Source organism: Urocitellus parryii, chromosome 4, assembly GCF_045843805.1.
Source record: "Urocitellus parryii isolate mUroPar1 chromosome 4, mUroPar1.hap1, whole genome shotgun sequence".
Taxonomy (NCBI): domain Eukaryota; kingdom Metazoa; phylum Chordata; class Mammalia; order Rodentia; family Sciuridae; genus Urocitellus; species Urocitellus parryii.
The window spans coordinates 207,437,667-207,451,059 of record NC_135534.1 but is presented as its reverse complement, the minus strand read 5'-3'; the positions used below and the strand labels follow the sequence as shown (position 1 = coordinate 207,451,059).

The following is a 13,393-nucleotide window of genomic DNA, read 5'->3' as shown; positions in this document are numbered from 1 at the left end:
TCTCTGGCTTTCTTATTTATAACTTCGGATGACTTTCACCCTTAGTTTTTACAGCTAACATCCTTTATTCTTAGTTTATTTTCATTTAGCATACTTTAATTGCTGTTTTCCAGAATGAAAAGTCAGGAAAGGTATGGAATATGAGAAACAGAATTGATCCAAAAGATCCAAGATCCAATAATCGTACCCCAGAAATATGTACAGTTATGCTCATAACTGTACAAAGTTCAAAGCCAGCCTCAGCAAAAGTGAGGTGCTAAGCAACTCAGTGAGACCCTGTCTCTAAATAAAATACAAAAATAAGACTGGGGATGTGGCTCAGTGGTCGAGTGCCCCTGAGTTCAATCCCCGGTGCCCCCCCACCCACCAAAAAAAATTAAAAATAGAAATAAATTTTAAAATAATATTTGCCAAAATGAAAAAATAGAGAAAGTGGAAGTTATAAAATAATTGAAGAAAATTGCTGGATTAAAGAGAAACTTGAATGTCGTGATTGAAGCATCCTATTGAGGACAGGGAGGAAAGATACACAACACCTAGTGTATCTCTTGAACTTCAGAGATGAAAGTTCTAAAAGAATTTCAGAGCGGAAAAAATTTTCCCAGCTTCATGCCCAGCAGGAACAAAGAACACAAACCTAGAACGTGCATAACCTTGTAATTTGCTGGTTCCCAAGTGATAGTAGTGTCTGTTGTGGCTAATTTAAAAAAATATGTTGTTTTGTTTTAATTGTGCTTAGAAAATTTGATTTTTGTTGTTGTTGTTTTGTTTTCATTTCTTTTTTTTTTAAACATTTATTTATTTATTATGTGGTGCTGAGGATAAAGTCAGTGCCTTACCCGTGCTAGGTAAGCACTCCACCACTGAGCCCCAGCCCCTGTTGTGTTTTTTTTTTTTCTTTTTCTTTTGGGGAGGGTACCAGGGATTGAACTCAAGGCCCCTTGACCACTGAGTCACATCCCAGCCTAATTTTGTGTTTTTATTTGGAGACAGGGTCTCACTGAGTTGCTTAGTGCCTCGCCCTTGCTGAAGCTTTGAACTCATGATCCTCCTGCCTCAGTCTTCCTAGCTGCTAAGATTATGTGCCCAGCTGTTTTTTTGTTTTCTCATAAAAAAAACCTTCTCTCTGGTATAGAAATGGTGTGGTACTTTTATGAATGGTGGATAAATAAGTAGCAAAGGTAACTAAGACTGCTTCTTCCCTCTGCTCTCATCCAGGCCGGGCAGTCTTGTGAAGTGGAGACTCTCACACCGCTCATTCACCGCTGCAATAAGCTCATCCTGGTGGGCGACCCCAAGCAGCTCCCTCCCACAGTCATTTCCATGGTGCGTTGCATTGTTCTGTACGGAAGTTGAAGGGGCTTTTTTATCGTCGGTTTTCAGAAGGTGGTTCTTTCTTAGATTGTCATCTCTTGTATGGAGGGAAAATGCCATATTTCACTGCATAATCATCACCACTGCATTAACACATATTCGCAGGTATTCTATGTATCCTAATCTTGCATCAAAGACAGTTAAGCAGTAAATGATTTTTAAGTAACACTGACAATTTTTTTTAAGCATCGTTATACCCCATTTTTTTTGCAAAAAATAAAAAATTGGCATAAAATCCATGGTGATTATGTGGTAAAATATAGTAGGACATGAGAAAACAGAATAAGTGCTTGTCTGAGTCTTAATAAGTAAAAATCTCTGCTAAGGTCCCTTTGTCAATTGTTGGGCTTAATTATGGTTGGGGTTTAGAGCACGTAAGCATTGGAGACAGGAATCCTAGATGGACTAGTCAATGTGCACCAGTGTTCCAGGGAAAGGGAAAACTGCAGCTACTTTAAGGGCTATATTTGGTATATTTTATTTTATTTTGTACCAGGGATTGAACTCGGAGGCACTCTACCACTGAGCCACATCCCCAGCCTTTTTTTTATATTTTATTTAAGAGACAGGGTCTCACTGAGTGACTTAGCACCTCACTGTTGCGAGGCTGGCTTTGAACTCACTATCCTCCTGCCTCAGCCTCTGAGCATACGCCACCACGCCCGGCTTATATTTGGTATATTTTAATAACACAAACACTAAAACATAAAAGAAAAACTTTATGGTGCAAGAAAAAGAATCCGAGCCTTCCTGATATATTTAATTATGCACAAATTTGAGGAAAGCACCATAAACAGATTATTTGGGGATACATATTCAATTTTAGAATTCTCTCTTCCATTGAACAAGAAAACAGCTATGCCCTCTCATCATTTGAAAGTGAAGGTAACAGAAAAAGAAATCTTCCTTGTTGTAGATCCAGCCTACAGGGAGTGTGTACCTGGATTGCAGTCCATCCAGGCTTTTTTTACTCCTACTAACGTGCCTCCCAGGGATGGACATCACAGCTGGCGTTCAGTAGACGGCTGGGGTCATCTGAATAGGCCTAGACCGTAGTTTTGAAATTTAGTGGGTTCTTTATTGATACATAATTTATACAAATATGAGAGTAGTAATAAAAGAGTAGTGGCCTTGTAATCCCTTGGAAAGGGTCATTTTCAGAGTATTTCTTTTCAATTTTGGGACATAATTGGCATGTGGTTTTTGTTAATGCTTTTTTCCTTCAAATTATTTAAAAGCATAGCACAACCCCTTGTGTGACATCTGAGCACAGGTACATGAGCAGGCTAGTAGCCCAGAGACACACCTGTCTCCGAGTAAAAGCCTGTGTTTATGGGAAGAGCGGCTGCGGCTTTGCTCATGGAGAAGAGTGAAGAGTGAGCACTGCCACAGCTCTCCCATATCATGTAGGGCTCCCAGAGTTTACTTGATGTTACTTCTGGAGGGGCCTCAGCATGCAGTGAGAAGGAATTGTTAGTTGGTTTCGACTTGACTGCCTACTTTGATGCTTGATAAAAACTGCAAGAATGGTAAAAATCTGTCTATTTGTGCTTTTTAATTATCAAACAAATAGAACAAGCTTATTGAGGGAAGTTTATTACAAAGTTAATTTCCATACAGTGCCTTTCTAGCCATCTCTTTCCAGGGCTAATTACAGCGAGTAGTGTTTCACCAGATTTTTGAGGACAGTCTCTGCACATTTACTCATTCTTTTCAGTATGTGTGTGTTGAGTGCCAGCATAATTCAGCACTGTTTCAGATGTGGAGTTATAATATTATGTGAAGAAAACAGACAGAATTCCTGCCCTCCTGGAGCTTCTGTTTCAGTGAATAACAGACAGTCAAACGAGTCACTGAAATAACAGTATAAGATGGTTATAAGGTTTGTATGCCTGAGTGTGTTTATATGTAGGATTTTGTTTTAAGTGTGGTGGGATAGTTCTATGCACAGTGGCTTTCTTTCAATCAGTAAATAGATCCAGGGACATTCTTTTATGTCAGAATATATAAATAAATCTATGTCATTTTGTAGAATGGACTCAAGTTTTTTTCCCTCGAGTTCGATGTGCTATCCTATATAAGTTCTTTCTCTGATTTCCCAAAGATTCCAAATTAGATTTGGGGTTAATTCAAATAAATAAAAACTTTGGGGGATATAGATGAAACTGTCAAATTTCTGGTAATAATAATTTTAATTACACAAATTTATTCAAAATAACATATAAATGAAAAGTATATATTAAGAAGAATGGCTTTGTTTTTCAGTATCATAGGTTGTAAAGCAGCCTTATTCAAGTTTTACACAGACTTCTTCAGCGTCACTCAAGAAGATTTTTAGAATTCTGAATGATGCTGTCATTGAAAATTATATCCCAAGGCCTAACTGTGATAGCATTAAGACAGTTTTCTTCACTTGTCATTTATATCATGGTTTTTCACAATGCTGGTTGTAACTCAGTATTTGATTTGTGAAATCATTTCAGTGTGTTTGCAGTCTGCTCCCCCACTAGAATGTAGGTTCTGTGAGACTTGATGTGATTTACCTTAGCAGTCTTAGTACTCTAGATTGTAGATGTTCAGTACATACTACATGAGTGAATGAAGATACGGGTCTTATAATGGCATTCAGTGATTCTACAAATGAAGGGTATACCCCAGAAATAATTGTTAAAATTTGCATTAAATTTCTTGGCTTCCTTCATCATTGATTTTTTTGGATGGCTTTTGTTAACATCACAATAGCACTGGTTGTGTTCATTTCCAAGATCCTGTCCCTTTCATAAACAGTGTGTAGGTGTTCTAAAAAAGGAGAAAGTACCTCAGCTTATTTATTTATTTATTTATTGGTGGTGCTGGGGATTGAATCCAGGGCCTTGTGCGTGCGAGGCAAGCACTCTACCAGCTGAGCTACATCCCCACATACCTCAATTTATATTCAAGATTTTTTGAGAATCAGAACCAGACACATCTCCTTTCTCTGAATCTGTGATTGTTGGTAATCTTATACCACCTGAACTGCCATATTCATATTAGAGCTCAGTAGTTGCTTTTATAGCTGTGAAAAAAGTATAAACAATTTTTTTTTTTTAATTATTGCTGTATTTCTCCCCCTCTTAGAAAGCACAGGAGTATGGCTATGACCAGTCAATGATGGCTCGCTTCTACAAACTGCTGGAAGAGAAAGTAGAGCAGAACACGATTGGCAGACTGCCGATTTTACAGCTCACTATTCAGTACAGGATGCATCCAGATATATGTCTCTTCCCTTCTAATTATGTTTATAACAGAAGTTTGAAAACAAATAGGTGGGTTTCCCATTGCTTGTAAGTTTTTGTTTTGTTTTGTGTATTAATTTTTGTAGGTTTAACTGTTTAAATAGCCAGTTAACTGTCCTTAACTTTTATTATTAATTTCCTCTAATAATTGGTGCCAACATGTTGACTAGATCAAGTGCAGATGAATAAAGTGAGAAGGGCGAGAACTCACCCATATTTATGCTACCCAGAAGTAATCACTGAAGGTGTTTCAGCCTCTCTTTCCAGTCTCATGTTGGTGGGTAGAGGTGCTGGTGCTGGAGCGGGAACCCAGGGCCTCAGGCTATACGCCTACCACTGAGCTGTAGCCCCAGCCCTCCAGTCTTTCTGTGCATGTCTTTTACTTTCTTTTTAAATTTTGAGGGAAAAAACTGAACCTTACTCTACATAGTAAGGTTGCTTTTTTGTTACAGTATTATGAGTAACTTCCCAGTCATAATTGTTCTACATTTTGATTACATAAATCACTTTGCCTAAGGCTGGGATATAGTTCAGATGGTAGAGTGTTGCCTCGAATGCACAAGGTTCCAGCACCACCAAAAAAAATAATAATGATCACTTTTCCTAGCACCAGAATAGAAGTAAAATCTATTTTGTATGTTTTACCAGAAAGTCTCTCTTATTCCCTTACTTTCTGCAGTCCCTGCGCCCTCCCGAACACACACACACAATGGTGGTAATAATAATAAAATTTGTACTTGTAACTTACATTCTGAATGGTACTGCTTTTCTGTAGGCTGACTGAAACCAACCGATGTTCATCAGACTGGCCATTCCAACCTTACCTTGTGTTTGACGTTGGAGACGGTTCAGAAAGACGGGATAATGAGTATGTTCTCTTTCTTTATTCCCCAGTGAAGGTTTCAGAATTCTACATTATTCTGATTTAGATTTGTGTTAAAAATGTTTCCCATGCACATCTCTGCCTCGTGCCAGAGCACTGTCAAGAGCTTGTCCTTTCTCTGTGTCAAGGGGTGATGTTCCTACTTGAGGAGCCACATGTGGAGTTGGGGCAGTGAGTGAAGCAGACAAGCCCCTTTGCGAGGCTGCTGTGGTCTGAGGGGGAGACAGATGTTAATCAGGCAGTCTCCTAGATGAGTGGTCATTTCAGAAGCGTTGAATGCTATGAAGGAAAAGATAGATTCATTTGAATTAAAGTGGGAGTGGGAGTAAGGAAGTAGAGACAAAAGTTGGGTGGGATACTTTAAGGATCTGGGGTGAGGAATAAGGGACCATGTTCAGGCTGTTTGTAATTAACAGCAGAAAGGAGTGGTGGCATTGCTAAGTAGCGGAGATATCAGAGGAGCCAGGGATTCTTATGAGAGAGCAGTGGAGGAATAGTCCGGAGGCAGCATTTGTTAACCCACAAACACTGCCTCCCCAACGTGAGGTAGGAAATGCAGCTTCCACTCTACCAGAAAGGACTGCAGAGCAGGTACCATCCTCAGATGAGAAGCAGGTATTAAGGTAAAGAGGGGGAAGGGGAAACGTTCAGTACAGAAGTTAAGACAGAGAAGGAGTCAGCTGTCAGATTACAGATAATGCCCTGACAGCTTGTAGGAGTAATATTGACCAGAGAGGCTTGACCCAGGAAGCAACCCAAGAAAATGACGATTTCAGGGGTTGGAAGACATCGCCGGGTGACAGGGTTGTCTAGATAGTAAGACTGGGAGTGAGAATAGTGGGTTCTTATCTGAGACTTGTAGAATAAGATGGGACAGCCTCAAGCATACGGTGCATGTGAAGTTTGTCCCTTGGTATTGGTGTGCATTGGGTCTGGTGTACCAGTGAGAGAACACATAATTTGGGGGATGGGCTGGGAGTGCAGAAAGGCCAGCAAGGGTCCCATGTTCAACTCTGAGGCCACAGTGTCCATATCTACCCTCTGTAGGTGGCATTTTCCTGGCCCCATGGTACATGGCCAGTGATGGGGAATTAAGGAAGATACACATCCCAGGCTCTTTCTCAGTGTGTTGCGGGTAGCAGATCCTTAAATGGTGTTACTCGTTGTGTATATTCTCGTTATTATAGATACTGTGGCTCTCACTACTGCTATCTGTGTTTTAACAGGTGGAAATACTGGTGACTAAACTTCATTTGACTCCAGACTCTCCCCTTTCTAAATCTTCATGTTTCACTGTGCAGTTTTATGCTTATTTGTATGTCCAATATTAATGGTCATTATAACATCCTCCTGGAGTCAGTCCTGGCTGAATAAAAGAGAGAGTCTGTCTTGCTTGCCCTTCATTGTATTGGGAAGCAAACTACGTGGGACTTGTTAGCAATTAGAATGCTATTAGTTTTCATGTGTCCTTTTTTTAAATCTTATTTAGCTCATATGTAAATGTTCAAGAAATAAAATTGGTGATGGAAATAATTAAACTTATTAAAGACAAAAGAAGAGACGTCACTTTTCGAAACATTGGCATAATAACCCATTACAAGGCTCAGAAGACAATGATTCAGAAGGATTTGGACAAAGAGTTTGATCGGAAAGGGTGAGATATATTTACATCTGTTTCTGGGCAGTGGTGAAATGGTAACAGGGCAGAAGGAGCCTGGGACACCAGCTTTCCTAGATTTATTGGGTGGGTTCTGGGCCCTGGAGACGGGCACCTCCTGCCAGTTGGAATGTCAGCATTGTGCTTGACAGTGGAACTGGCTAAAAAATCTCCATGATTTTTTCACTTTAGTTCCATGATTTGCTGACCTGAATTTTAATTCTAGAGAGACTAGTAAAGTCATATTTCATTTTGAATATAAGTAGTTTTTTATGTAGAGTGAAAATTAAGGATCAGATACTAGAAATCCATTAACTCAAGGATTTGGCTCATTGGTAGAGTGCTTGCCTCACATAGGTGAGACACTGGGTTTGATTTCCAGCACCACATATAAATAAGTGAATAAAATAAAGGTTCATCAACAACTGAAATAAATAAATATATATATATATATCCTCAGGAGTTTTTTTTTTTTTTTTTTTTTTAAAGAGAGAGTGAGAGGGGAGAGAGAGTGAGAGAGGAGAGAGAGAGAGAGAGAATTTTTTAATATTTATTTTTTAGTTCTCGGCGGACACAACATCTTTGTTGGTATGTGGTGCTGAGGATCGAACCCAGGCCGCACGCATGCCAGGCGAGCGCGCTACCGCTTGAGCCACATCCCCAGCCCCATCCTCAGGAGTTTTTTAACCCAGAAACCCAGAGATGACCAAAATTGACTATAAAAAGAGAAAATCTGAACAGATATATATAACAAGTAAAAAGGTGGAGATAGTAATCAAAAACCTCCTGATAGCGAAAGACTCAAGACCAGCCTTCATTCATGAATTCTACCAAATTAAAAAAAATAAATAAGAATAAAGAACACCAGTCCTTGGATCCAAGAAGTGGAACACTTTACTCTTTTTTTTTTTGGAGTGTGTGTGTGTGTAGCTGGGGATTAAACCCATGGCCTTTTGCATGCAAGGCAAGCACTCATTTTTATGAGGGCAAAATTCAGGCTGATACCAAAGCCAGGGAAAAAAGACATCACAAGAAAACTGTAGATTGATATCCTTTATAGATGCATAAATGCTAAACAAGAGTGGCAGACTGAAGTCAGCAGCATATTAAAAGGATAGTACATCATGACTAAGTGGGGTTTATCTGGAGTGCACGGTTAGTTCCACATATGGAAACTAATGTGATATACATACATATGTGTGATATATATATTAATAGAGTAAGAGACCCACATGACTATTCCAGTAGACAGAGAAAAGGCATTTGACAGAATTCAATACCATTTTATGATAAAAACATTGAACAAAGTAGGAAATTGTTGATCTAATAGAAGACATCTAGGAAAACTAGACAGCCTTTCTTCCTAAGACCATGAAGGATCTTTGCTCTTCCCATTTCTTTTCCACATTATACTAGGGATTCTAGCCAGAGCAGTTGAGCAAGAAAAACAAAAGTCATCTATATCTGAAAGAAAGAGGTAAAAATTTTTTCTTCATAGGGCTGGAGATATAGCTCAGTTGGTAGAGTGCTTGCTTCGCATGCACAAGGCCCTCGGTTCAATCCCCAGCACCACCACACACACACAAAAAAAAAACCTTTGTGGATGGCATGTCTTATTTTTAGAAACCCTATGGAAGCCATACAGAGAAACAGCTAGAGCTTATGAACAAACGGAGCAGAGTTGCAGGATGCCGAGTCAATATATAAAAATATGTTGCATTTCTATACATTATGATTAGTCTGAAAAGGAAATAAAACCAGTTCCATTTACAATAGCATCAAAATGAATAAATTAGGGAATAAATATAACCAAAGAAGTGATAAGGTTAAGATTTATACATTGAAAACTGCAAACGTTGCAAGAAATTTTAAAACACCAAAATAAATGGAAAGACATCTGTGTTCAAGGATCTGAAGATGTTAAGATAATAGGACTCCCCACATTGATAGGATAATCTCTCAAAATTCCAAGTACCTGAACTTTGGATTGTGCAGAGGGGAGTGAAAGGAAGGGTGGGGCTGTGGGATGGGAAGGACACGAATGAGACATTATTACCCTACATACATGTATGATTACACTACTGGTGTGAGGAATGAGAAGTTGTGCTCCATTTGTGTACAGGTGTCAAAATGCATTCTATTGACATGATTAATTAGAACAACTTTTTTTTTAAAAGTTTACTGTTCTCAGCAGTAGAGCACTCACCTAGTACGTGTGGGGCCCTGGGTTCGATCCTCAGCACCACATATAAATAAACAAAATAAAGGTATGTGTCTACCTATAACTAAAAATTTTTTTTAAATATTTAAAAAATTAGTAAATAATTAGGGAGGCCAGTAGAATAGAAGAAGGGGATGGGAGAGGGAGGGAAGGAAAGGGGAGGTGCTGGGGATTGAAGTTGATCAAAATATACTGTTTGTGTGCACATATGAATATATTATAACAAATCCAAAAATAAATAAAGTTTAAAATTTTTAGAAAAAGATTCCAAGTATCTCTTCTAGGGAGATGATTAAGCTGATTAAACTATAAAACTTTTAAGGAAGCCAGCCCTAGTTGTGCACCCCTATAATCCCAGCTACTCAGGAGACTGATGCAAGCCCTAAACTGAAAGATACCCTGTTTTAGAAAGACCCCCCGTTACCCTGTCCAAGGAGAATCACACGAAACACTGGCTGCAAAAGCATAAGGTGGTTTATTGAGACACAGGCGCCTGCGGGTGCCCAGCAGAACCTCAGCCGGAGCTTTGGTGAACTGGCACACGGGGCTTGGGGATACAGAGATTTTTATAGGGTTTGGGACAGGTTTCGCGCGCGCAGGAAGCAACAGGTTTCTTATTGGTTTGTTTAAATCTAGCATATAGGCCACCTAGGGGGTACAGGTCTGCATTCCAAAAACCACAGGTCTGCATTCCATTCTTTCTGTTCCTGCTTAACTGTTCCTGGATTTGGGTGCTCTGTCCTTTCTCAACCGGTTATGTGGAAAGCACGTCCGGCACCTGAGCCTGTTTATGGCATGCCCGGTATCTTGATTTCATATCTTGGCCTGGGCTAACTGGGCTAGGGTCTTTCAAAACAACTTGGTCTCAACAAATAAAAAGGGCTGGGGTGTAGCTAAGTGATAGAGTGCTTGAAGGAAGGCCTTGGGTTCATTGTCTAATTGGACTTCATAACAATTAAGCTTTTTGGCTATATGCAGTAGTAGTGTGCACCTGTAATCTCAGTGACTTAGGAAGCTGAGGCAGAAGGATTGCAGGTTTAAGGCCAACCTCAGCAACTTAGTCCCTAAACAACTCATCTCAAAAAGTAAAAAGAGACAGGGCATGGTGCTGCATGCCTGTAATCCCAGTACCTTGAGAGGCTAAAACAGGAGAATCACAAGTTCAAAGCCAGACTCAGCAATGGCAAGGAACTAAGCGACTCAGTGACCCTGTCTCAAGACACAAAATAGGGCTGGGGATGTGGGTCAGGGTTGAGTGCCCCTGAGTTCAATCTCCAGTATTCCAAAAAATAAATTTTAAAAAGAGCTGGGGATGTAGTTCAATGGTAAAGCATCCCTGGGTTCAATCCCAGCACACACAAAAAAATAATTCAAATATTTCTGAGTGTCAAAGAGTGGAAAGGTATAGCTCAGCGATAGAGTGCTTATCCAGCATGCATGAGGCCCTGGGTTCCATCCCTAGCCTCACACCCAGAGTGGGTAAACAACCCTCAAATAGAAAATACTTGGAAATCATTTATCTGTTAAGACCCTAGGGGCTGGGGCTATAGCTCAGTGGCAGAGCGCTTGCCTCACATGCACAAGGCCCTGGTTTCAATCCCCAGCACCACAAAAAAAAAAAAAAAAAAAAAAAAAAATCCTCATATTTAGAATACATAAAGATATTTAGAATACATAAAGAATTATAACAACTCAGTAATTTCAAGAATAGGCAAAAGATTTGAATAAGCATTTCTCAAAAGAAGATATAAACCCAGCCAATAATCACATGAAAAGATGCTGTGTCATTTGCCACTGTGGAAATGCAAATCAAAACCCCAAGATACCATTTCACATCAACTAAGATCACCTAAAAAAAAGAACCCAGACAAAAAAAAAGTGGGGAAGATGTGGAAAAAATGGAATCCTGATGCGTTGCTGGTGAAAAGGTAAAATAGTGAATGTAGAAAAGAGTTTAATGATTCCTCAAGTAGTTGAATATAGAGTTACCCCAGGACCTAGCAGTTCCACTCCTAGGTGTATACCCAACAGACTAGAATAGGTGTTCACCCATAAGCTTTTGCATGAGTATTCATAGCAGCATGATTTGTAGTAGTCATAAATCAGAACTAGCCCAAGTGCCCATCCGGTGTGAACGGCTAAGTTGTAGAATGTCTACCGTGAAATACTAGTCAAAAGAGGAAGGAATGGTGCCATGGGCTAGCAATGCATGAGTCTTGGATGGTGAGGCTAAGGGAGAGAAGCCTGTGCCAGAGGATCACATGTTTTATGCTTCCATTTGTATGTTTTTGGTATAAGAAAATTTAGAGACAGAAAGGAGATTTATGGTTGCCAGGGCACAGGGGTGAGACATAGTGCAGTTAAGACTAACTGCTAAGAATCTCACGAAAAAAGAAAAGGCTTTAAAATGTGACTCTGTTTTAATATTTAATAGTTTGTCTGTAAACATGTCTTTCTTTTGCAAATAGACCAGCAGAAGTGGACACTGTGGATGCCTTCCAGGGTCGTCAGAAGGACTGTGTCATTGTTACATGTGTCAGGGCAAATACCATGCAGGGCTCAATTGGGTGAGTAGCTGTTATGGTCCCCTTTTTCTTGTACTGGGAATTGAGCCAAGGGACACTCTACCATTAAGCTATGTCCCAGTCCTTTTTATTTTTCATTTTGAGGCAGAGTCTCACTAAGTTACTGAGTCTGGCCTCAAACTTGGAGTCCTCCTGCCTCAGCCTCTTGAGTTTCTGGGGTTGCAGGAGTGTGCAGCCGTGCCTGGCTGCCTTTAGGATTAGATCTATCATCTATCACTGTTGGAAAACACCATTATTTTGCTCTCTTAACGTTTTTTTTTTTTTTAGAGAGATAATTTTTAATACTTATTTTTTTAGTTTTCAGCGGACACAACATCTTTGTTTGTATGTGGTGCTGAGGATCGAACCCGGGCCACACGCATGCCAGGCGAGCGCGCTACCGCTTGAGCCACATCCCCAGTCCCATCTCTTAACTTTTTTTATGAAAACTTTTATAATATCATGAAGGTTTCTTTATTGTAAAATAGATCTATTGTTAGGTTGGCTTTCCTTGATGTCTTGTATGTTAGCCCATTCCATAGTGTAACTCTGTTCTTTCATTTAATAAGAAATAACAGCTGGATTAAGTGTATTTCTTTCCAAGATATATGTGTCCCACATGGTATGTGTCATAAACTGTTTTTCCCCCTTCTGTTTTCCTGCTTTGACTTAGTTTAGTAGCCTAACCTGCTAGCAGTTTATTTACTGGTTACAGATGCTCAGGACTCCCTTGAGCTCCAGGCCTGTAACTCTTCATATCACTCTCTGTTCCTTCTCATAAGATACACAGGGAGCTGGGTATGGTGGCACACACCTGTAATCCCAGTGGCACAGGACGCTGAGGCAGGAGGATCACAAGTTCAAAGCCAGCCTCATCCATTTAGTGAGGCCCTAAGCAATTTAGTGAGACCCTGCCTCAAAATAAAAAGGGCTGGGGATGTGGCTCAGTGGTATAGCACTCCTGGGTTCAATTCAATGGAATTTACAGGTTGTAAATTTGTTTATTCTTATAATTAGTAATGTAAGTGATCTTTGTCCATAATTGGGATGGGCTGCATGTACACACAGAGGCCATTTACCACAGGGTTGTTTTGTAAGTGGTCGATTCTTTCCCATTTTATTTCTATTAATTTGTCTGACTGATGTTTGTGTTTCTGCCCTAGTTCCACAATAGTTCAACAATTTAAATGTACTTAAATTTAAGAATGAATAATTGAAATGATTTTTTTAAAGATATTTTTAAGACTTAAAAGTCATACTGTTAAATTTTATATCCAAGTCAGAGTAGGAGATTGACGTTTGTTTACTGTTTTTAGTGGGAATTGCTTCTGTGCTGGGTTGGGACAAAAAGGCTAAGAACTCACTGTCTTCAAAAGACTTGAAAGGAGCACAGGAGTTGTCTTAAATGCCACCTGCCTC

At 39.7% G+C, this 13,393-nt stretch overlaps 1 protein-coding gene across 1 annotated transcript in view; it reads left to right on the top strand.

Annotated features, from left to right (window-relative positions):
* The window catches only part of Setx (senataxin), an 85,452-nt gene that overhangs the window by 67,212 nt on the left and 4,847 nt on the right, over positions 1–13,393 (top strand). Inside the window, exons 19-23 of the mRNA XM_026395404.2 lie at positions 1,219–1,326; positions 4,492–4,679; positions 5,425–5,517; positions 7,022–7,186; positions 11,879–11,977. Coding sequence (XP_026251189.1) covers positions 1,219–1,326; positions 4,492–4,679; positions 5,425–5,517; positions 7,022–7,186; positions 11,879–11,977 — 653 coding nt within the window. The remainder of the gene's footprint in view (positions 1–1,218; positions 1,327–4,491; positions 4,680–5,424; positions 5,518–7,021; positions 7,187–11,878; positions 11,978–13,393) is intronic.